This window comes from Rhinoderma darwinii, chromosome 4, assembly GCF_050947455.1.
Source record: "Rhinoderma darwinii isolate aRhiDar2 chromosome 4, aRhiDar2.hap1, whole genome shotgun sequence".
Taxonomy (NCBI): domain Eukaryota; kingdom Metazoa; phylum Chordata; class Amphibia; order Anura; family Rhinodermatidae; genus Rhinoderma; species Rhinoderma darwinii.
Window position 1 is genome coordinate 374,375,408 of NC_134690.1, and position 26,730 is coordinate 374,402,137.

General features: G+C 39.9%; 1 protein-coding gene across 8 annotated transcripts in view; it reads right to left on the minus strand.

Moving 5' to 3' along the window:
• Nucleotides 1–26,730, minus strand: part of EHBP1 (EH domain binding protein 1) — a 300,325-nt gene that overhangs the window by 124,798 nt on the left and 148,797 nt on the right. For all 8 annotated transcript variants that reach the window (XM_075863149.1, XM_075863153.1, XM_075863152.1 and 5 more), the window contains 2 exons: nucleotides 25,029–25,207; nucleotides 24,409–24,457 (listed from right to left, as the gene is read on the minus strand). In XM_075863149.1, the coding sequence (XP_075719264.1) occupies nucleotides 24,409–24,457; nucleotides 25,029–25,207 (228 nt within the window). The remainder of the gene's footprint in view (nucleotides 1–24,408; nucleotides 24,458–25,028; nucleotides 25,208–26,730) is intronic.

Consider the following 26,730-nt stretch of genomic DNA (forward strand, 5'->3'; position numbering starts at 1 on the left):
AATACATACAGACGTGTTCAACCTTAGCTTTTCTTGAATTGCGTTAAGTTACATAATTTGTCATGATACCAATTCAATACAATCACGCTCCAGCCAACATGAAACAAATATATATATTTAACATTGGAGTTTATTGGCGTTGCAATAAACATGCAGAATTATTTTTTTTAACAATGGAGTCTTTGGATGACATCTGTCAGAAGTTCTGCGTTTTTTTTTTTTACATGTTTGATTAACAGATTACTCGGTAAACGTCGGGTTTAGAGATAAGTTAAGGGAGAACACATCTCTAGGACATATTCCACAGAAGGCCTTTTCAAATTTAAAGGCTGAGCGGTACGAAGAAAGTGCCTGGAGTAGCTGCGAACCACTGTATCTATCATAGTTTAGGTCTATGTATTTTTTTGGGATGGATTAGTAATCTAGTGAATCCACATATGCTTGTAAGTGTATCAAACAATATGTTTGGATCTAAAAATAATTTTAGTCATAAAAAATAGAGCTTGGTTAATTTATTAACATGTTGCGACAAGCGCAGAACCACGCATGCCGTCTTCGTCACAACACTCATCAATGCCATTACCTTTAGCACTGGCCAAAATAAAAGGCACTTTTTCTATGCCACAGACAGTATGGAGTAGAAATGCAGATTTATTTTTTTCCTCATTTCAGAAATGTGTCTAAGTCCTGGCCAAGCTGTAAGCGACGCCAACTTTTCACTCCACTTTTAAAAATTGACGCCCATGGCATAAATGCTACTTAATTCTGGCACAAATGGTTAATAAAGGTCATACTCTTTTGGAGAGATAAATGTTAGATTACCCCCCACACCTGAGGGTAGTGAGTCAGTTTTACACATATTTTTATTCCTCACATGACTTTAAAGGATCTCAAGTATTTCATCAGAACCAGTTATCTGTGTAACACTGGTCTAATATTTTCAAGACCACGTCCCTCTGGTGATTGACAACCTGAGACAGATCAGAGTTTATCAACCGGGATCAAGAAACAAGCTTTCCAGTGGTGTAAAGCTATCACTTCCAATCTGCAACTCCTGAGGACTCAATTTATTTAGCGCAAGTATTCCGGGAGATTGCTACTCATCTGAGAATCTCTTCATTCAGGTTTAGCTGCGAAAAATTATCATTGTAAATTATGTCAAACAAGTAAAAAATGTATAGTAATTAAGGTGACCATTAAAATATAATGAAACATCGTAAACTAGTTTAAAGGCGATGTATTATGTTTCTGATAATGTAGTTAGGGAGGACCTGTCATGTTTTCTGACATGCCAGTTTTATTAAATACATGAATTCCCTATAAAATAACGATTCTGGAGCATCTTTTCTCAGAAGTCTGTGTTGGACTGTTCCTCTGTTATTACTCCCTGACACTTCTGAATAAACTGACAACTGGGTGTTATCATTCCCCTTGTCAAAGGGGTGTGTCTCTACACAATCTGACATTGTCAGCACTGATTGGACAGTGGCAGAATGTAGGGACCTCCCCGAACTGGTAACAGCCAGTTGTCAATTTATTCATAATTTGTAGAAGGAATAACCGAGGAACAATATAACGCAGAGTTTGAAGAAAAAGATGCTCCAGAATCGTTATTTTATGAGGAATACGATTATTTACTAAAAAATAAAAGGACGTCGGGAGAGCTGACGGGTCCTTTTTGAGAAATCGAAACGATTGCATTGTGTATTATTTTAGTATCGTAGATTTTAAAAAAAATTACCTATTTGCTGTAAGTCTGGGAGCCACCATAATGAAGCAGAGCATATGATGACTGAGCTTTCTTTTGAGGAAGGACAGCACTGTAGCTTGCTTTGGGACACCCCCAGTGTTCTTAAAGGGAACCTATCACCTACTTTATGCATGCTGTTATGTATGAATATGCTCTAGTTTAGCTATTTGAACTTTTCTTCATTGCAGCTCGCTGCGAATGCTGTAAGCCAGGAGTCTAGCGAATTCACGATCTGTGGGCTCCCCTCGCTGCTGATTGACAGATTTCTTCCTACGCACAGTAATAGAGAGAAGGTGGTCAATCAATGGCGGGTGGGCGGACTCTAAGAAAGGGCTGTATGAAGTAGGGGCCAGGTTCCCTTTAAGGGCAGCCATACATGGCCTAATATCTCATTCCACAACTCCTAGAATCTGGCTGTGAAGAGGGCAATATTGAGCATTTAAAACAGTGTCTTCCAAACCTGTCCTCAAGGAATCCAATAGGCGAGGTCCTGAGAATTTACCCTAAGAGGCTCTGTCACCAGATTATCAAATCCCTATCTCCTATTGCATGTTATCGGCGCTGCAATGTAGATAACAGTAAAGTTTTTTTTAATAACGATCATTTTTGGCCAAGTTATGAGCAATTTTATATTTATGCAAATGAGCCTTTCTAATGGACAACTGGGCGTGTATTGTGTTTGTAACATCTCGGCAACATCTGAGCGCGTTTACTTCTTTCACTGCACAATCACACTGTGCTGTGGATCATGTTGGGATGGAAAAATGAGAAGTGTATGACGCTGATTGGTCACTGATTGGTCAGCGTCATACACTCCTCTGTACAACGCCCAGTTGGTAAAAAGTAAAAAAACGCCCAGTTGTCCATTGAGAGTCATTAGCATAAATCTAAACTAGCTCATAACTTGCTAAAAAATTATCGTTTTTCAAAATAAAAACCACTGCTGTTATCTACATTCCAGCGCCGATCACATTATGTAGGAGACAGAGCACTTATAATCTGGTGACAGAGCCTCTTTAATGTTGCACAGGTGATTAAATTAGTTTCACTAAGTCAATAGCTCGACGGGAAATCCTCAAAAGGTGGGACTCCTAGGGGACTGGTTCAGGAAGTACTGGAGCGCAATTTAATCCCGATTACTGATCACACTTTCTTATTGTCTTTTTCTACACCCGTATGGGTGTTCGGGATATGTACATATGTAAATGTGCAGGACAGCCATAGCACGCTTCATACATCCTAGCAGCCACAGTTTCCATTTTCAGACATTTAAGCAGCCCCAACCTAAAGAACTCCATCCATCAGTAAATGATGTTAGCTGCGATAAGGACAACACAACACTAATCTGTCTTTGACTTTATCATTGTTGATCAACCTCCCCCTCTTGCTTGCTGTGTAATTGCAGTCATTTGTTCTACTAAAGAACAACACCCAAGATAACCAAACCACCCCATATGCAATCAAACTGATCTGATACAAACGTCCGCTATGTCAGAGGATGGTGAGAAGTGATGGATATAAATGTCTGTACTGCACGGACACTGCTGAACAGGGAATCTTGTAATATGGTAAACTCTATTTTATCTACAGCACATGGAATATAGAAAACGAATAATAAGTATGACTTCTATGTCTATAATGTAGTGCATCGTGCCTATATGTTCCTTGCTGCTTGGCATATGAACTGTATAACTGTGGACCATAAAAGTAGCCACCAAGGCAGGCATCACATTATGTGGAATAGGTTTCTGTTCTTGCAAAATTTCCCAATGTATTAACATTGGCCTCAAATTATGGCCCCATAATTATTGGGATTGTCTAAAGATCCATTTTGCACATTACCCACACACACCTACCTGTGTTGCTTAGGCTATACCTTAATGTATAAAACATTGTTTAACTGCCTTGTAGGTATATTACTATGTTAAATTAACCTTACAATTAGATTCAATTTATTCCAAATAGTCACAAATTTGAAAAAACTATAGGGCTTGTCAAAGAGTCTTTGTTAATGTAGGGTAATTTTTGCACCACGACTGCACTATTCTGGCTTCACAGGGCTTATCCACTTAAAGAGTCTCTGTCACCAGATTTTACAACCCCTATCTGCTATTGCAGCAGATAGGCGCTGCAATGTAGATTACAGTAACGTTTTTATTTTAAAAAAACGAGCATTTTTGGCCAAGTTATGACCATTTTCGTATTTATGCAAATGAGGCTTGCAAAAGTACAACTGGGCGTGTATTATGTGTGTTACATCTGGGCGTGTTTACTTCTTTTACTAGCTGGTCCTGCATCGTGTCGGCACCAGAGGCTACAGTTGATTCTGCAGCAGCATCAGCATTTGCAGGTAAGTAGCTACATCGACTTACCTGCAAACGCCGATGCTGCTGCAGAATCAACTGTAACCTCTGGTGCCGATGTGTCCTCGCTCGTCTGACACGATGCAGGACCTGTGAGTGACGACACAGCGTGATCTCTGGAGAACACGCTGTGTCTGCACTGCCAGAAGCTGGGCGTTCTGAAGAGAAGTGGATGATACTTCTATACACAACGCCCAGCTAGTAAAAGTAGTAAACACGCCCCGATGTACGCACATAATACACGCCCAGTTGTACTTTTACTTCTCAACACGCCCAGTTGTACTTTTGCAAGCCTCATTTGCATAAATACGAAAATGGTCATAACTTGGCCAAAAATGCTCGTTTTTTAAAAATAAAAACGTTACTGTAATCTACATTGCAGCGCCGATCTGCTGCAATAGCAGATAGGGGTTGCAAAATCTGGTGACAGAGACTCTTTAAGTGGATAAGCCCTGTGAAGCCAGAATAGTGCAGTCGTGGTGCAAAAATTACCCTACATTAACAAAGACTCTTTGACAAGCCCTATAGTTTTTTCAAATTTGTGACAGAGCCTCTTTAAGGTAATCCCTTTTTATTTAACCCCTTAGTGACAAGCCCATTTTAGGCCTTAATGACCAAGCTATTTTATTTGTTTTTCTATAGTCGCATTCAAAGAGCTATAACGTTTTTATTTTTTCGTCTACATAGCTGTATGAGGACTTGTTTTTTGCGGGATTAGTTGTGCTTTTTAATAGCACCATTTTTGGGTACATATAATTTTTATATTAACTTTTATTAACCTTTTTGGGGGGGGGGGGGGATTATAAAAAAAACCTGAAATTCCGCCATTGTTCTATGCGTTTTTAAATTGACGCCGTTCACTATGCGACGTAAATAACATGTTACCTTTATTCTATGGGTCGGTACGATTACGGCGATACCACATATGTAGAGTTTTTTTTAATGTTTTACGACTTTTGCACAATAAAAACACTTTTGAACTAAAATTATTTGTTTTTGCCTCGTCGCTTTCCAAGAGCCGTAATTTTTTTATTTTTCCATCAATGTAGTGATTTTTTGGGCTTGTTTTCTGCGGGACAAGACGTAGTCTTGAATGGTACTGTTTTGGGGTACATGGGTCTTATTGATTCATTTTTATTATGACTTTTTTGGGGGGCAATGGAAAAAAATTGCAATTTCGCCATGGTTTTTTGCGTTTTTTTTTTACGGTGTTCACTTTGCGGTTTAAATTACATATTAACTTTATTAATGGAGTCATTACGGTCGCGGCGATACCACATATGTGTACTTTTTTTTTTTTTTACTGTACTTTTTATTAATAATCTTTATTTCACTTTGATGGCTTATTTTATTAGTCCCACTAGGGGACTTTACTGTGCGATGTTCCGATCGCTGCTATAATGCTCTGGTATACTTCGTATACCAGAGCATTATTGCCTGTCAGTGTAAATCTGACAGGCAATCTGTTAGGACGTGCCTCCGGCGCGTCCTAACAGGCATATGTCCAGGGCAGACCTGGGGGCTTTTATCAGTCCCCCGGCTGCCATGACACCCCATCGGAGACCCGCGATTGCATTCGCGGGCCGCCGATGGGTGACAGAGGGAGCGCACTCCCTCTGTAAACAAAGTTAAATGCCGCGGTCGCTATTGACGGCGGCATTTAACGGGTTAAACGGCCGCGATCGAAGTAAACTTCAATCGCGGACGTTGGAGCAGGAGCTCAGCTGTCATCAGACAGCAGAGCCCCGGCTCCTGCCTGCACGGGAGACCCGTGCAGGACTTAGACTAGGCTGACGTGAAAAGGCGTCAGCCTAGCCTAAAGCCCATTAGTTAATCACGTAAAAAGGCGTATTAGTGGTCACTAAGGGGTTAAAGAGTGCCCTGAAAAAAATCTGATCACAGAGAGACCATCTACTCAGACCCCGAACGATCAGTTTTAATTTGCAGAGTAACATTTTAACAAGTGTTTAGATTTCCTGCAGCACCACCACAGGATAAGGGAAGCATTATATTACATTATATGATGCCCATTGGAATCAATGGGTTATCTGTGTAATGCATGGACAGGCTAGGTCCTCCAGAGAGAGAAAGAGACACTCACAGTTGTATACTCTTGATTATTGATAGAGGTCTCTATTAACTCAGAATATCCTAATAGGGTATTTGAAAATGTTTTTTTTGTGAACTAAGCAACAAGGAAAACTAGACAACAGAAATATTTCTAGTATGGTCTCCTATAACATTACATTGACAAAAAAAAGCTCTACAAAGAGAATGTGGCTTAAAAAAAAAAGACAGAATTCTGTAAACCTGAAAAGACGCAAAAATTTATTGTGTGAATGGGAATAACCAACCCTAATATTTCACATCTGTCTAGATTACAAGTGCTGTGTGTGAACATGACATTTTACTTAGGGTTTTAGTAAGTTTGATCATTGTTCCCTCTCTGGAATCCTTTCCTGCTGGTTCTTTGTTGATTTAAAATAATTCAAAATTGATATACCTAAAACTAAAAACCTTACGACACAAGTAATAAAGCCACCGTATATATAATTAGCATTATGAGAAATTGTTGTAGCTTTTGTAATTTGCTTTACTAAAGGAATAACAATGAATTTTTTGACGCATATATTTTAAAGATAGACCCGACTAGCAATGACTGCCTCAGCAGGTAAATGCCTTTGCATTTATAGCTGCAACTTCGGATGAGAATCTTTTAATTGATTGTTACTGCACTAAAAGAGTTGACAACAGAAGGATTTAAGAGGATCGGACAGCTCCCTGGACAGGTTTCTTTCAAATACTTGCATTCCTAATAAGATAATTCTTGAGCAGCTTTTCTTAGAACTCTGCAGTTTTTACTGTCCGCAAATCTGGAGCCGTCCGCAATTGTGCCCATATACTATTGTGGGAGAATGTAAATACGGATGAAAACTATGGTCATGTGCATGAAGCCTTTTTCCTCCAGGAAATGTAAGCTAACAACTCGGTCTCACTATTCCTTTTGTCAGTGGAGCATAAAAGCTGAAAATCCAGTATTTGTCCAGTGGAGGTGCCCATCTCATTCCCAATGTTTCACCTACTTGGGCCCCTCTGATCAGGGGATTCATGGGTGTCTTCTGATGGGCCACATCTGCATGCCTGAGTGTACACTCAGATCCGCAGCGGTTGTCATGACCCATCCAGGGACCTGTAAGGAGAATAATTTAATGCGTGCGCACACGCAGTTTGTCATTCCACATTACACTAGAACAAAATGGACCGGCATGTTGTCCGGGTGGACTGACGGAAGACACTTGCGGATCCTCCTATCAGCAAGTACCATGTAAGTGACAGTACAGTGGTGGAGGGTCACTAATGCTTATGATCACATTTAGTGAGCCTACGCTTATTTGTTAGGAAATTGCATATACAGCAATTACCTTCTGATAATAGAACTGATCCATGAACAGGCCTGAGTGATAGAGAAATCATTCTCTACACCATTATCAGAATGTTAAATCTGAAAAAGTAAATACTCTGATAATATTACAAGCAGACATTCAACTATGATTTAGAGACGTGGACAGGAACACTATTGGCTTAGGCCGGATTCAGACGAATGTGAGCGTTTTGCGTGCGCAAAAAACGCGGCGTTTTGCGCGCGCAAAAGGCACTTGACCGCTACGTGTGCCCTGTTCATATGGATGCGCGGCTGCGTGCTTTTCGCGCATACGCCATCTTTATGACACTCCGTTTACATTCATGCTTTTACTGTTATTGCGCGAATAACGCTTGTCCCACGAAGTGCTTCCGTGGGGCATGCGTGATTTTCACGCACCCATTGACTTCAATGGGTGCGTGATGCGCGAAAAGCGCCGAAACATAGAACATGTCGTGCGTTTTACGCAGCGGACTCACGGACAGTCTGCACTGCCCCATAGACTTGCATAGGTCCGTGCGACCCGCGTGAAAACCACATGGGCTAAACGGACGCAAATCACGTTCGTGCGAATCACCCCTTAAAGGGGTATTACGGTCTCACCAATAAAGCTGAGGCTCTGTTCACACTTTTTTTGAATAGATGCAACGTATACACTAGTCAATCTCCGGACGTATACGTTGAACGTTCACCATACAGTTGCATATGTCTCCCACTGACTTCCATGCAGGATTCCTATTTATTGACACTCTTTTGGCATGCATTGGGCTCATTAGAAGCTATGGACACATTTGTCATAAATGCCAAATGTGTGCCACAAACATGGCGTGAACACAGCATGTATTTATTGTACATGGAAAGTTCTGACATATTAACTCCTCATAGTTTGTGAGATCACAACCTTTAAGATATAGGCTATAGTAAGCAGAATACTTGTGATTCGTGCTCTGGCTAGGCGGAGTATTCACCTTTTGGAGTGTTTTTATTTCATTTTTAATGCTAAGCTAATCCAACTTGCATAAATGACAATTAATGTGGATGTCCAGTTGTGGGCTTAAAATATGCTATTTATTTACTTCAGTGCTGGCTGCTTGGTTGCTTTTAGGGCAGAGCTATGATCAGTGACTGCAGCTTAGATGCACTGACTAATGGGAGCCTAGACGGCTACTTTGTCCCTCTGGAACTCTGGCATTCCTTACCCTGGTTATAAAATGAAGGAATTGACCCTATAAATGACTCCATGAACCAGAATTGATCACTTCTGTACAGAATATTTTGAGGAAGAGCTACTTCTTTGAATCAAAGTGCAAATGGTCTGGGACATTGCTCTGCTGTACCCCAGTGTTGCCGCTACATGCATTGCCTGTAGGGAAATGCTTCATAATACTGATTCCACTCACTTTGTAAGTCTTGCTATTAACAATATACCAAGAAGATACATACATAATAAATATATATATATATATATATATATATATATATATATATATATATATATATATATATATATATATATATATATATATATATTAGTATGTGTATACTTTGAAATTAAAATAGAATAAATGCTTTATTCCCGGGTGTCCTATAAAATTAATTACAGGTCAAGTATCAGTCTTTATAAGCCCAAAAAAACTTGACTATGTAGTTGCAATATTGGAAATTAGGCATATGTACGCATGAACGGCAGACTAGAGCTATATATAAAAAATTTCCTAACAGGATATTACTTTGTAAATTGTCTGATTGACAGCCATCAATAGCTGACTGTCAAGAAAAGCACCACAGGCAGTTTCCCAAACATTGGCCAATTATACAACACATTGACATATTGGACGGGATCAGGTGACACAGGTAAATGGCTTTCTTTAAATTGGCTGCTGCGTCTGGATTCAAAGAAAGAAAAGCTTTGTTTGATGCAACTTGGGAGCGGAAATAACAGCAAATCTTTTGCTAACTGGTGGAACACAAACAGAGCTGAGTAAATTGTACTGTTTTATGCGAGTACCTTTATTAGACATGAGAAAGGTCATTCACATATTGACAGAAAAAACATATCCCCCACATATTTACAGTTTAGTTTTCCCTACTTTTTATCCGCTCTCCTGTAGTAAAAAAAATGAAAAATGTATAAAAATAGAAAATTATTTTTAATAATGATGGACATGTGTCTTTTTTCAGCCGTACTAACTATGTAACTACTATGTAACTATGTAACTATATATACATATTGTACAAAGTGGACTTGGATATCAAAACTCTGCTGTATATATGCAGTCATACGTAGCATTTCAAAGGTGGAAGTTCAAGACACTTGTCTTACCAAGGCGTAACCTACGCTAGAATTGCTGACATACCAACTTTATCCATTGCCCATGACTGCAAATCAAACCGATTGCATGGCAATCTGTAGCCAAAAGCCTACCATAGACAGCCATGAAATGCAACTGGCACTTAGATGTTGAAGGAGAAACGGTAGTCCAAGATATTGGTTAGTCTTAAGGCCCTTTTACACTGGCCGATAAGCGACCAGTGCAGCGAGCGCCGATCAACGACACATCATTGATCTGCACTCATTTCCTCCTGTCACACGCAGCTATGGATGGGGAAGAGTGGTCGTTACTCCGATCGCTTGTCCTCATACATTATCATCAAGTCGGCAGGGCGTCTCCCTGTTTACAGAGGGAGATATGCTGCCGACAATGATATTTCACTTTTTTTAAAACGATACGATCAGCAGATGATCGAGCGTTTGCTCATTCATCTGCCAATCGTTCCCCTGTTTACACAGGGCAATTATCGGCAACGAGCATTATATGAATGCTCGTCTGCCCGATAATGCCCAGTGTAAAACACCCTTTAGTTCACACATGGTAAATGCTTCTAACATATATACCGAACATTTGCAACTGTATGCCAATCAGTTGTTTACAGTATGTTTGCCATCTATTGCCATTGTAAAAAAAAAAAGTATATAACTCGTTTTTCTTATGGGTTCCCTATGTATTAAAAAGCTTACATGTTGCTCATTGTAACCTATGAACATGTTTGGCATATACGTTGGGAGCATTTCCTGGCCATTGATGTGAAAAACGAGATGCGGACTAATCATAATCCAGATTCTTATTGATTTAACTAATAACTAGTGAGAAGTGTAGTCATAAAGTGGAGCCCGATTAAAACAAAGGATGTCACAGAAGATGACAATATAATCAGGGGCAGTCAGTGCTAGTATTGTCCCCAGTGTATTAATGTGAACCAAGGGCACAAGGGTTATCAGTGAAGAACTATGTAGAGGAGGAAAGAAATCTGCAGGAAGCAAGTTGCATACTCCATGTTGCTGTCATGCTCGGCTCTGCGGGGTGATGACAGGAAATACAACTGCACAATAACGGAGGCTAATTACATTTTTAGAGTTCAGGAATGGTATACCACTAGTGAAAGGATGTAAACCAAGACAGCAATGGCCAGATTGTGTTTCCTCTCGATTTACCCCAAATCCTCTGCACCATAATGACTACAGCGAGCCTCTACCTCCCTATAGTGGTTACCAGAGCAGCAACATTACAATCCCATTAATCATTTTTTTTGTAGTCACATAAAGATTCCAGTTTTTCCAATTTCTGGATGAAACGTATTAGATATAGGTCTGTCCACTGTGAAGTTCTAGACAGAGAAAGTCTAAGATTTCAACAATGGTTCTTTATATAGCTGCCATTGCCAGAGGTGATTTTGTATGGCAGCCTCTCTATCCCGGCTCATGGCTGCAGTTATGTTAAAAGAAGGTGAACAGTCCCCTGATGGTTAGTTGGGTATCATCAGTTTATAAGCCATGTGCATACAACAAATTTTCCCATCTGATAAATCCACGTCAGATTTTCCAGAGAACTCGCTGCATAAATCAAATTAGAAATTTTAATTTTTGCCGCGGATGTGAAGTTTAATCTGCCACAGTTTTACGTATGGCTCTTTGGCCAGGTTTCAACGTGGAAAAAGAATCAAGTAGTAACATGTTAGCATACAGTGAAGGAAATAAGTATTTGATTCCTTGCTGATTTTGTAAGTTTGCCCACTGTCAAAGTCATCATGAACAGTCTAGAATTTTTAGGCTAGGTTAATTTTACCAGTGAGAGATAGATTATATAAAAAAAAAAAAAAGAAAATCACATAGTCAAAGTTATATATATTTATTTGCATTGTGCACAGAGAAATAAGTATTTGATCCCCTACCAACCATTAAGAGTTCAACCTCCTCCAGACCAGTTACACGCTCCAAATCAACTTGGTGCCTGCATTAAAGACAGCTCTTACATGGTCACCTGTATAAAAGACTCCTGTCCACAGACTCAATTAATCAGTCTGACTCTAACCTCTACAACATGGGAAAGAACAAAGAGCTTTCTAAGGATGTCAGGGACAAGATCATAGACCTGCACAAGGCTGGAATGGGCTACAAAACCATAAGGAAGACGCTGGGTGAGAAGGAGACAACTGTTGGTGCAATAGTAAGAAAATGGAAGATATACAAAATGACTGTCAATCGACATCGATCTGGGGCTCCATGCAAAATCTCACCTCGTGGGGTATCCTTGATCCTGAGGAAGGTGAGAGCTCAGCCGACAGTGGGCAAACTTACAAAATCAGCAAGGGATCCAATACTTATTTCCTTCACTGTATGTTCAGGGCTAATCCTCAAACTTCTGCCGCGGATTTGCAGTTTCATCTGCTGCGGATACGCACATGGCTACCCGACTTGGTTTTCACTCCGTTAACGCACCAAGAAGTAACATGTCACGGTATGTTTAGGACAGACCCTCAAATTTCTGCCGCGGATTTGCAGTTTCTTTTGCAGCAGACTCCCATGCGGATTAGCCCCATTCAATGGGGCTAATCATGTGTGGCTACTCGATGAATTTTCTATGCGAAAGCTGCGTTAAGAAGTGATATGTCCCAGTTACCGAGTTGTATAGATCAGACATTTAAACTGAACTTTCTACCTCTGCTGCAATTGGTGAAGAGTGTCTTGGCACAATGGACGAGAGGGACCTTTTCTTGCTTTGGACGTGTGGGTATTCTTAAGATTAATATTTTACCTGATCTCTTATACCCGATGCAAGCCTTGCCAATTAAGATACCCTCTTCTTTCTTAAAAACCATATACCAATACTTTACTTCTTTTGTGTGGGCCAATAAACACCCCAGACTTCAGAGGAGGCTTTTTGTTCTTGCCAAACATCATGGTGGGATTGGGCTGCCTAAAGTGGAACACTACTACCACACAGTTCATTTGCCTAGGATAGTGGATTGGTGCAGACATGATCCTTTCAAGGCCTGGATAGCTGTGGAACAGGGTTTTACAGATCTCCCCTTGAAGTGTTTACCATGGATAGCTACAGCTCATTGGAGGCCTCTGACTGGCCATCCCACTCTCTATCCGACTTTACAGGTGTTTAGGGCCTTGCAGAGGCGAGATGTGATATCACCCCCACACTCACCTCTAACACCGGTCTTGGGCAATCCGGAGTTTGGCCCGGGCCTGACTGATATTAAGATTTGGTTAAGTGGACATTTCAGGGTGAGTCATTTCTATAGGAATAACACATGGTTACACAGGGTGGAGCTTTCAATGCCTGTAGATCTACCCGTGGCTTACCAGTGGCAGACCCTACCACTGACACATTACTTGTCTTCCTGTACCCACTACCTATACTCGCACATTAACCCCTTTTGAATCATTGTGTTCTCAAAAAGGACACGCGAAGCGTACATTAGCAAATATTTATAGCTTGCTGCTCACACCTGCTGAGGACTTTATACCTCCATATGTTCCAAAATGGGAAAGAGACCTTCAGATTTCACTAATGGGAGAACAAAAAGAAAAGATCATGATCCTATCTCATAAAGCATCTATCAGTAATGCGTATCAAGAAACTAACTTTAAAATACTATCCCGGTAAATAGTCCCATATATTCTGCATAAAATGTTCCCTGATGTATCCCCCCTTTGTTGGAGGTGCGGCAAGGAAGAAGGGACTCTTCTGCATGTATTTTGGAGCAGTGATAGACTTAGAAGTTTTTGGTCTGAGATTCAAGATATACTCGAGATCACAGAGTGGTCCTTGGGGGATGACCCGGTATGGATCCTTCTACATCACCATAACATATCAATAGAGAAGTATAGGAAGTCGTTGCTGAGACACCTGTTGAATGCCGCAAAGGCATGTATCTCAGCCTGTTGGAGATCCTCTGAACCCCCATCTATTCGACAATGGCTTGAGCGTGTTCATGAAATTCGGAAGATGGAGGAATTGCTTCATTCCACGCCTGACCGGGCACTTAAACTTCATAAAACCTGGATCTACTGGTTCTCTTTCTGCAAATCTGACAGCTGTCAGAGGCTTCTGGGTGCGTCTGCTGGAAGTAGATCTGAGGATGCTTAGGGTCTTGCTGGCTTGGTGCACTGTGGGAAGGGAAAGGAGTGGGATGTGAGTGCCCCCCCCTTTTTTTTTCTCTCTGTCTTTCCTTTTTGTCTCTTTCTTCGGTCTGTTCTTTTCTTCTCTGGACTGGTTGTTCACCTACTGATAGTGTAGCTGCAGGTCATGTGAAATTTGTGTGGTGACAGTCCGCGGCCTGTCTGTGCCATAATCACGGACCGTACACATGGCTACAGCCGTGTGCAGGGGGCTTTATAAATTCCATTAATAATAAATAAAATCTAACTACATGAAGAAGGTTGACAGGCACATCCTAAAATCTTCCTTGCCATCATGTAGAAGGTAAGCTCATGCTTTCTTTTCATTGCTGTTATTAATGCCGAAATTTTGTGCAACAAGCAAAAAATAAATAATTTTAAAAAAAAATCATCTTGGCATCGCAACAAAGACCATTTATAATTAGAGTTTGGTTGAAATTGAAATAAGTGCATGAGTTTTACCTTCAGGGCCATTTTTCAGCTATTAATAATATTACCTAAATTTAGGAAAAACACAGGAAGTATGATCATTCCCAAATACTGCTTGTCTGCTACATCATAAAACACAGCACAATTTCAATTTGATTCTAGATCTACAGCAAGAAAGAGGAATTTGTCAATAAAGGAGGATATCAGCAAAATGAGATACTGAGTAAAGCGTATTGACTATCATAGGGCAGGAGATTCCCCATAGACTCTTTTCTATATGCTCTCACGTCGGACACGCTGTCTGATCTACAAGTAGCATGTTATAGAGCAAGAGAAGCTGAGCAGAGATTCACTATAACTTGTAATCTATAAATCCTAGCCAACTGTGGTCTTATGCGTCCATTGAATGTAGGGACTGAATGATTGACAGTTTTCCCCTGTATGAGCATGCAAACATAGATAGCGGTCAATTATTGAGTGCCCACTGAACTCAAACCCACAGTGGGCAGGGACTTAAATGGACACTAACATTTTCCAAACAACTTATGCTAATCTAATAGTATACCTGATATAGACCAACTTTATCAATTGCTTACTGTTAATATTTTGTCCATGCAAATTGTGAGTGAAGTTACCGACACTAGGTGTTACCCTTCCTGTAATCTGCTGTCCACCCCCAGTCGTCAAGCAGAGTCCGTCCCAAGTTACAGAACAGATTTGACGGGCTGCAGAAGGTAGGAGGTGTGTCACTTCTCTGCCTGCCTATATACGTCTATAGAGAGGGTAGGGGGAGCAGGAGAAGGACACAGGAGTCGAGTAAAAGAAACACAGGCTGCTGATAATATTTCTATGTCACCCCAGTGCTGGATTTTCAGCTACACTGCTCATTACTGCTGTATAACCTCCGCCATGCTGCTGCATCTTCTATATATGTAATAGATAAAAACAGGAGAGCAGGATTCTCTTAGCTCTGTATTAGGCTTCGCCCACTAGCTCAGGGACAACTGAGAATAAGAGAGAGACTCTGCAGAGAGGAAAACTGCTAAATAATGAAGTCCTATTATGGCCAGAAATAGTGTTATTCCTCATGTACACACATATGCCAGCTTATTCTGAAAAGTCACCTGAAAAGTTAGGTATGCCTTAAATAAAAAAAAAAATACAAAAATCACAATGAATCTTTCACAACACAAATTTATACATCAACCTGCTCAGCATCTCCTGCTCTATTACAAGGTGGCTGTAAATTGACAGCATTTTCAACGCGACAAGCCCCCTTTAAAGTTGGCCATAAACAGGAGATAAATATTGTCTGAAATAGAAGATTTCAAAAGTTACCCCCAATGTAAGTTGGCCATGCTCTTTTGTGAAAGTGAAAAACAACAAAAATCTGTGCATATATTTTTTTCCCCCTTTTGAATCTATGAATCTAACAATCTTTACATGTATATTTGTGGAGACATCGGCCAAAAGTACAGTTGGACAGTCAGTTATAAACCCTTTGGCCACTGAAAATCTCTTTGTAGCGTTAAAGAGCTCCAATTTTCCTATTACAGAGCTCGGAATCCTGTGCTTCCCTTCACACCAGTATATGTAGCTTTGCAGATTAGTGGAGAGAGATGCATTAATAATTTCAGTTCAATAGGAGCTATATAAATTAATGTGCAGCAGAGCTCCTCCTAGTGGCGGCTGCAGGCAGACAATTTTATAATTTACAGAAAAATTTACACCAAATTTTGTCTAATTTTCAGCTTGTTCTATGACACTGAAAAAGGAATAACTTGTACTTAAAGGGAACCTGTCAGAAGGGTTCGAGCAACTAAACCACCAACATTATGTAGCTGGGGTTTAGGGTTACAAACCTGCCTACTTCTAAAATGGATGCTTAGGGAAAAATTGGTAAAGTAACTTAGAACTTACCGAAAGGTGACCTGAGGACATTACACCTCGCTTCACTGGGCATGCGCAGTGCTACTGAAATAACTCCAAATAATAGTGAACATCAAATTGGAAGGTGAAAAAAAAGACGACAGGGGTTTACAGACATTTCACAGTCATGGTCTATGGAATGGTGGTATTTCATTGTTGAGCAAGAATTAGCCGAAACCAGGGATGTGAGTATTGGGTCAATGGAGAATTACACCATGTACCCCAGACACGGTCAAATTTATTTGAGAAGTTGCGATGCTTTTATACTACGGCTTCTAATCGTAACACCTGATTAACCTGTAGCTTCCACATACTTATTGTAGGGGTATTTGCACTATACCTGGTTGATATATATACACTACCGTTCAAAAGTTTGGGGTCACCCAGACAATTTTGTGTTTTCCATGAAAAGTCACCCTTATATTTATCAAATGAGTTGCAAAATGACTAGAAAATATAGTCAAGACATTGACAAGGTTAGAAATAATGATTTTTATTTCAAATAATAATGTTCTCCTTCAAACTTTGCTTTCGTCAAAGAATGCTCCATTTGCAGCAATTACAGCATTGCAGACCTTTGGCATTCTAGCTGTTAATTTGCTGAGGTAATCGGGAGAAATTTCACCCCATGCTTCCAGAAGTCCCTCCCACAAGTTGGATTGGCTTGATGAGCACTTCTTGCCTACCATACGGTCAAGCTGCTCCCACAACCGCTCTATGGGGTTTAGATCTGGTAACTGCGCTGGCCACTCCATTACACATAGAATACCAGCTGCCTGCTTCTTCCCTAAATAGTTCTTGCATAATTTGGAGGTGTGCTTTGGGTCATTGTCCTGTTGTAGGATGAAATTGGCTCCAATCAAGCTCTGTCCACAGGGTATGGCATGGTGTTGCAAAATGGAGTGATAGCCTTCCTTATTCAAAATCCCTTTTACCTTATACAAATCTCCCACTTTACCAACACCAAAGCAACCCCAGTCCATCACATTACCTCCACCATGCTTGACAGATGGCGTCAGGCACTCTTCCAGCATCTTTTCAGTTGTTCTGCATCTCACAAATGTTCTTCTGTGTGATCCAAACACCTCAAACTTCGATTCGTCTGTCCATAACACTTTTTTCCAATCTTCCTCTGTCCAATGTCTGAGCGCTTTTACCCATATTAATCTTTTCCTTTTATTAGCCAGTCTCAGATATGGCTTTTTCTTTGCCACTCTGCCCTGAAGGCCAGAATCCGGGAGTCACCTCTTCACTGTAATCGTTCACACTGGCGTTTTGCGGGTACTATTTAATGAACCTGACAGTTATTGACCTGTGAGGCGTCTATTTCTCAAACTAGAGACTCTAATGTACTTGTCTTGTTTCTCAGTTGTCTAGCGGGGCCTCCCACTTCTCTTTCTACTCTGGTTAGAGCCTGTGTGTGCTGTCCCCTGAAGGGAGTAGTACGCACCGTTGTAGGAAATCTTCAGTTTCTTGGCAATTTCTCGCATGGAATAGCCTTCATTTCGAAGAACAAGAATAGACTGTCGAGTTTCACATGAAAGCTCTCTTTTTCTAGCCATTTTGAGAGTTTAATCGAACCCACAAATGTAATGCTCCAGGAAGGTCAGTTTTATAGCTCCTCTAAACAGCAAAACTGTTTATAGCAGTGCTAACATAATTGCACAAGGGTTTTCAAGTGTTTTCTAATCATCCATTAGCCTTCTAACACAGTTAGCAAACACAATGTACCATTAGAACACTGGAGTGATGGTTGCTGGAAATGGGCCTCTATACACCTATGTAGATATTGCATCAAAAACCAGATGTTTGCAGCTAGAATAGTCATTTAGCACATTAACAATGTATAGCGTGTATTTCTGATTAATTTAATGTTATATTCATTGACAAAAAACTGCTTTTCTTGCAAAAATAAGGAAATTTCTAAGTGACCCCAAACTTTTGAACGGTAGTGTACATATATATATATATATATATATACACACACACACACACACACACACACACACACACACACACACACACACACACACACACATATATACACATATACAGGGTGGGCCATTTATATGGATACACCTAAATAAAATGGGAATGGTTGGTGATATTAACTTTCTGTTTATGGCACATTAGTATATGAGAGGGGGGAAACTTTTCAAGCTGGGTGTTGACCATGGTGGCCATTTTGAAGTTGGCCATTTTGTATCCAACTTTAGTTTTTTCAATGGGAAGAGGGTCATGTGACATCAAACTTATCAGGAATTTCACAAGAAAAACAATGGTGTGCTTGGTTTTAACGTTACTTTATTATTTCATGAGTTATTTACAAGTTTCTGAACACTTATAAAATGTGTTCAAAGTGCTGCCCATTGTGTTGGATTGTCAATGCAACCCTCTTCTCCCACTCTTCACACATTGATAGCAACACCACAGAAGAAATGCTAGCACAGGCTTCCAGTATCCGTAGTTTTAGTTGCTGCACATCTCGTATCTTCACAGCATAGACAATTGCCTTCAGATGACCCCAAAGATAAAAGTCTAAGGGCGTCAGATCGGGAGGCATTTCTTCTGCGGTGTTGCTATCAGTGTGTGAAGAGTGGGAGAAGAGGGTTGCATTGACAATCCGATAGCAACACCGCAGAAGAAATGCCTCCCAATCTGACCCCCTTAGACTTTTATCTTTGGGGTCATCTGAAGGCAATTGTCTATGCTGTGAAGATACGAGATGTGCAGCAACTGAAACTACGGATACTGGAAGCCTGTGCTAGCATTTCTTCTGCGGTGTTGCTATCAGTGTGTGAAGAGTGGGAGAAGAGGGTTGCATTGACAATCCAACACAATGGGCAGCACTTTGAACACATTTTATAAGTGGTCAGAAACTTGTAAATAACTCATGAAAGAATAAAGTAATGTTAAAACCAATCACACCATTGTTTTTCTTGTGAAATTCTCGATAAGTTTGATGTGTCACATGACCCTCTTCCCATTGAAAAAACTAAAGTTGGATATAAAATGGCCGACTTCAAAATGGCCACCATGGTCAACACCCAGCTTGAAAAGTTCACCAACCATTCCCATTTTATTTAGGTGTATCCATATAAATGGCCCACCCTGTATGCATATGATTGGCAGCCTAGGAAAAGAGACTCCCAGAGAAATAATAAAAATGTAATGGGTCCATTCGTTTTCTTGCAGAAGACCGAGTTGAAGTACAAGGCACTGCTATTGCTAGGAGAGTTGACAAAAGATCCACTACGAAGACCCAGAATTGTGATATTGGAGGACAAGACCATATCATGCGCCAGAAGTCAGCGTTTAATTGTTGACAACGTGGAGAAGCCGTTCAGGTCGCTCTACACATTTTAAAAATACTGACCGACGTAAGATACATTTGATGGATAATATATAGTTGTGCTGTTATTTATCAAAGGAGAAGCTGTAAAGCGTCATTTCAATAAACTTCTTATAGACTTTTATGATCTCATCTGGAAGGGTCGGTGTTTTACATCTGTCTACAACTTTCAGCGGGTTGATCGCTAGGTTAATTTTGTGTTTTAAGTTAGTAAATATGGCAGACACCAGACTTTTGGGACCCTGAGGTGGTCATTTTATCTGGAAATTAAGTACGTAAAAAAGGTGGGTTTCTGATTTTTGCAGTCCACAGAAATTTCAGGCAAGCACCTATTTAGCCTATCATATGAAGCAGCAAATAGTTAAAAAATTATATTGTTTTTTTTGTTTGTTCACAGAATTCAAAGAACCAAATCATAAGTGAGAATATGCAGGTTATTTTAGCTTTACGAGGCTGGCTACCCGGTACTGTACATATAGACTGGCTGGTGTAGCTATAATACATAACGCTGTCAATTCAATGAATAAACATTTCTTCCTCCTATTATCATAATAATTGGAGTCTCACAAAAATGTTCCCATTTTTCAGGAGCAATTTAAATTGTCTGCAAAAATAACAACTGAAAGTGTGTATTACATTTGTCCCGCATTAATGAATATTAACCTCTTCCTACACGGACGTCATGAGCAGGACTAATCTCCCATATATCACATAGTATGTCCTAGTGATCTTGTATATACACATACACACAAACTATTTATTTGGTATCCTCATAACTTTAGCAGCCTGTACTCTATAAGGGAATCTATTTATTTTTGGATTTTCCCCAAAGTATAAATTTATATGAATTAAACGTGATTTCATATGTAATCCTAAAATGATGTATAAAGAAAGTACAACAATCCTGCAAAGGAACTGCAAACAAGGTCTCATATAGTAATGTTTATGGAAAAATAACATTATGACCACGACAAGGCTTACAGGGAAAATTAAATCATTGGTCAGGAATTTCCTTCCAAAACTGGCTTTATCTTTAAGGAGCTAATTCTATTATACAAAAAAAACAACTGTGCATTAGTACATAAAAAGTATTCTGTGATAGCCACTGCTGTGTTGTGCCCAGTATTTATAATGAGAGCAGCTTAACGTGGATGGGATAGTAAAGTGATTGGCGGATAAACTCCAAAGTGCTGTTATGCCACAATACTGTGTAAAATTGCTGCAAACAACGAAGATTGAAAACCATTTTCAGACACACATGTATATATATTTGTGTGTGCGTGTGTGTGTGTGTGTGTGTGTGTGTATGTGTGTGTGTGTGTATTCAAAATCTCTATTACATGTAGCAAATCTTTCCACTTTGGATTTTAGGCCATGCTCCAGGTTTTCAAAGCCGTAGCATGTCTATAATACTGTGGATGTGCTGCAGACTTCCCCGTTTCCCGAACTGCGGCAAATACGCATCGAAATCCATGTTACACACCCACATTTTTCCTTCCGCTGTACACGTTCGGTGTTAAAATTCCTGGGACTTGTTTTAAAACAACAGTGCAAGTATTATAGATATTTGCAATAAAAAGAAAACACATCGTAGACGTCACTAACACTAAGGCCCCATGCACACGAATGTGCGTTTGCGGCCGCAATTCCCCCGAAAATCCACGGGAGAATTATGGCCCCATTCATTCCTATGGGGCCATGCACACGACCGTGGTTTCCATGGTCAGTGCATGGCCCAAGAGCCTGGACCAGGCTCATAGCAAATAATGACCGCGGCCATGTGCACGGCCCGCAATTTGCGGGTGACACTCCACCCCAGGCCGACCCGAAAATCACGGCCGTGCACTTGGCTACGGTCGTGTGATTGAGGCCTTAGGAATGCTTTCAAATACGGTCACTTAAACTTGTTGAATTAATTAGTAAACAGGGGAAAAAAAAGATGGCCTTTTAGAATATATAGAAATCTACTTAAAGAGGCTCTGTCACCAGATTTTGCAACCCCTATCTGCTATTGCAGCAGATAGGCGCTGCAATGTAGATTACAGTAACGTTTTTATTTTTAAAAAACAAGCATTTTTGGCCAAGTTATGACCATTTTTGTATTTATGCAAATGAGGCTTGCAAAAGTACAACTGGGCGTGTTGAAAAGTAAAAGTCCAAGTGGGCGTGTATTATGTGCGTACATCAGGGCGTTTTTACTTCTTTTACTAGCTGGGCGTTCTGACGAGAAGTATCATCCACTTCTCTTCAGAACGCCCAGCTTCTGGCAGATCACGCTGTGACGTCACTCACAGGTCCTGCATCGTGTCAGACGAGCGAGGACACATCGGCACCAGAGGCTACAGTTGATTCTGCAGCAGCATCAGCGTTTGCAGGTAAGTAGCTACATCGATTTACCTGCAAACGCCGATGCTGCTGCAGAATCATCTGTAGCCTCTGGTGCCGATGTGTCCTCGCTCATCTGACACGATGCAGGACCTGTGAGTGACGTCACAGCGTGATCTGCCAGAAGCTGGGCGTTCTGAAGAGAAGTGGATGATACTTCTCGTCAGAACGCCCAGCTAGTAAAAGTAGTAAACACGCCCCGATGTACGCACATAATACACGCCCACTTGGACTTTTACTTTAAACACGCCCAGTTGTACTTTTGCAAGCCTCATTTGCATAAATACAAAAATGGTCATAACTTGGCCAAAAATGCTCGTTTTTTTAAAATAAAAACGTTACTGTAATCTACATTGCAGCGCCTATCTGCTGCAATAGCAGATAGGGGTTGCAAAATCTGGTGACAGAGCCTCTTTAAGGCCCCATGCACACGACAGCAAAAAACCTCCGTTTTTGCGGACCGCAATTGCGGTCCGCAAAAACGGAGCCATTCACTTTCATTGAACACTGACACCTTTCCGTAGCACTACGGAAGGGTGTCAGTGCTGTGGAAATGTTCCGGGAATCATGGAACATGTCCGTTCTTTCGCATTTTGCGGGCCGTGCTCCCATACTTTGTATGGGAGCACGGGCCGAAAATGCGGCTGTCAGTCAGCGGCCGGCCGTGCTCGCAATCGCGGGCCGCGATTGCGGGCACGGTCGTGTGCATGGGGCCTAAACATGACAATAAAATGGATGTCAGTAAAAGCAGGATGAACTGAGAGAGAGAGATATGTAGCGTTACATCGACCTCCTGTACAAATATTCAGAAAACGATTAAACACGTTGCACTAAATACGAACAAAACTTTGATTTTTAAATAGATTATATTACACTTCTGTTAAAACAAAAAAGATGGGTAAACGGAACTCACACTTTTCTAGATGAAAGCACGAAGAAGCGGATATACGGTAGATCATATGATTTGGACAGGATCAGAACTAGAACAATACTAGCAATATGTTTTGTTGAATATAGGGGAGGTCACGAAGATTAAAATACCGGCTAGGATTAGAAAATTTAGAAGATGACGAGTGCTCTGTAGACTGTAATGCAGTAATCTTTTATTCAGAAAAGGCCAAACACATGCGCGTGAAATGTTTCGGCCTATAAATACGGCCTGTTTTTTTTTTAAACACCATTGCCACCTGGTACAAGAATGAGCTGCTGGTGATATGGATGTGCTAACATTACCAGTGGTCTTCTAAATATTTTCAGGGTGGGAACCCCACTGCCAGCACCAGATATCCACACAGAATGCCCCAGATAATATCACTGTATGATTATAAAAGTTTACCACAATACTTCCTTATAGAAAGCTACCTTGGGCTGGAGCCGTGTCGTGAAATTCTCTCTCTTTGGGATCTGATGTTCCCCAGTAGATCTCTATATGAATCTATAATCTTTCGGCAGAAATATAGCGGATAGCTATGTGACCACATTATTGCGTAAATTACTACAGGCCCCAGAAATCTTTTTATTTATTTAGTTTTTAATTTGAAATAGAAAAATGGTAACATACAAAAATAGACACTTAATCAACATACCCTAGCACCCGGTACGTTGTCATATATTTTAATTGTATGTATATATATATATATATATATATATTTATTTTTGTTGTCCACTCTGTAAACCGGTCTAAACCAGTCAGCAATTTTCAGTGTTTTTAAAAAAATGTGCAATATGTAATAATAGTCCGCTGATGAGAAGTTTAAGATTTCTAGATCCCAGAATCTCTGTCTGCCCCCAGTACACATTCTGTCAACCATATTGTCACCTTTGAATTAGTTGTCAGCACGTCTAATCAAAAACAAAGTAATAATTTACTGAGAAGGGAATTCAAATGTGACAACCAATAGGGCTACACTTCCTGTTGTCACTTTCAAAAAATACCAATATCTCTGTAGGTAAAAAACATAATTACCAATCTTTGGCTACTACACCAACTTCTGTTTTACCAATATATAGCTATTTTTAGGTTATGGGTGGAAATCCTCTTTGAAAATAATGATTTTCGGAAACTCACACATTATAAAAGTCTTACATTTTTTGTTGGGCGATTTCCAATTGTTCATAAGAAGACGCTCTAATTGTAAATTTCTTGGACATATGATCATAGAAAATATTTTGAGCTTAATTTGTGCTCTTTGCTTGCCCTGTCTGATTTATTGAATGTGTTTGGACACCTTTTTAATTAATTTTCTGTTTGTACATGAATGAAAACCAGCAGAATTTTAGTAAAAGTTTTCATCTTGCAGCTCTTACCTTTTTGTTGTTTTCTTTAATATCTTGAGGATTGAGGGACTTGTAGTCACTGAAGGAGAAAATGGCAAAGTAGGTACAAACAAAATTTGATATAAAAACCAGTATTATTTTTTTTAAACAAGTTCCATCTAAAACTAAAAAGTCAGAATAAAATCATATGGCAAGGAGTAATTTTTCAGCAATTCAATCAACAAAACTAATAGTGTGGAAAATTAAAATGGACAAAAATATATTAATAAATAATATGAATATGGCTGGTTTCAGCGCCTACAGCTTTTTGTCTAAAATAGGAGGCAAGAACCAGGGACGAGCTTTGACAGCCAAATTTGCCATGTGGTAATCCCTTGTCGTCAGTGTTCAAAGAGCTACAGGCTTATTTCTCTCATCTCATTTCAACACGAACAAAATTTTTAATAGCATCTTGAGGTCAGTAGTTTCTATAGGATTAAGGCAAAAAACATCATAAATGAGATGGGAGCTTAATATGAAAGGGGAACATTGATAGTCAAAAGGTACATTATATTAACTCCATGAGAATCAGCATTCCACAATCCCTAGAATATAGCACAAATATTTTGGCAATTCTTTTCAAGGTAGATTTATTAGGTATCCATACTTACATCAAGTCCGGTCTAAAGTAGTTTAATATTGCACAAAACGCCAACCCGTTCCTCCATGAGGTGGTGAAGTTCGTTATTTTAACTCCTCTATAGGATTTTGTTACTTCTCTGCACCAAACGAGCAGCGACTGGCTGGCATTGGGTTGTCTACCTAGTGTTGGACTTGGTAATGGACTTGGCTGAAAAAGATAATTAAAAAAAAGATTAAATGTTAGTCTGTGCTGAAGGAAATACATGACACCAAAACAAAAGGATTCACTAATAAAACTTGAATGACTTAAGAGTAAACTCTCCAAGCACTATATTGCCAAAACACAACAGAAATGAGCCGGTCCATAATACAGTAGTTCTATTTTAATTCTCCCAAATAATACAACCAAAATCTATTAACTAACAACTAACTAACTAACTAACTATTAATTCGCTATTGATCCTGCCTTAACAATATATACAGCGCCTTGCGAAAGTATTCAGTCCCTTGCTGTTTTTCCTGTTTTGTGTAAAAAGTAAGGTTAAAAAAAAAAACATATGTCCAACAAGTTCAACAAAGGTCTGGGTGAAGGGGACGGGATATGGGTAAACTATAGAACTTTGTTTTACCCCTATTGAACCAGAAGGTGGTTACAAAAAAGGAAATGCCCACAAGGCTTAGCCAATCTGCCCTGAAAAATTTAATTTTTTGATTTTAATCTTTCCTCATAACGAAGATTCTTCATGCCCCTTATTAGTTTAGTTGCTCTTTGTATTTTTTCCAACTCCAGGGCATCCTTTCTATGAACTGGAGCCCAGAACTGAACTGCATATTCTAGATGAGGCCGCACTAATGCTTTGTAAAGTGGTAATATTATATTCCTGTCCCATGCCTTTTTTAATACACGACTGTATTCTGCTGGCCTTAGAAGCAGCTGATTGACATTAGATGCTGTTATTCAAACTATGATCTACATGTACACCCAGATCCGGGACTCTCCGAGTTTAAGTCCACATAGGACATACGATGCATGCAGATTATTAGTACCCAGATGCATAGCTTTACACTTATCCAGAATGAATCTCATTTGCAAGCATATGCCCAAACACTCAGTGTATCCAAGTTGGCTTGTAATTTACGAACATCTTCCATAGACTGAATTATGCTACATAGCTTGGTGTCATCTGTAAAATAGATGCATTACAACCTGTAACTAAAATGTAATTGATCTGACAAAATAGTATAAATTGTTACAGTGGAATGAAAAAAAATATATCTTATATAAAAAAAAAAAACAACATAAAAACCACCTTCAAATTGGTAGGCATGTTGCGAAAATCAAATGGTCCCCTGAGTTTGGTGACAGCGATCCGTTCGTTAGTCAATTAAATGACAGCGGACAGGGTTGTATAATGTCCTCTGCACGGAGTTCTTGGCCAGACCTCAGCGCGATGTTCGGAAGCTGCCCCTGACCACCCATCCTAATTTTAATATTGTTATTGTAATGTCACAGTTCTTTATTAGATGTGGGGTTAGTTGCTCATGAAAATGAGTGGACATCTGGTGTCTGGTTGGCTTGAGCTTTTGGCTAAGCCGAGTTAGGCAAGTCGGTTAAGTTGTGTGGTTATATCTATAGCAAATTATATATATTTTAATTTAAAAAATGCAATTAACCGAAAAACAGACAAATTGCCACGATCATGGCAAAATAAATAAAGAAGAACAACAAAA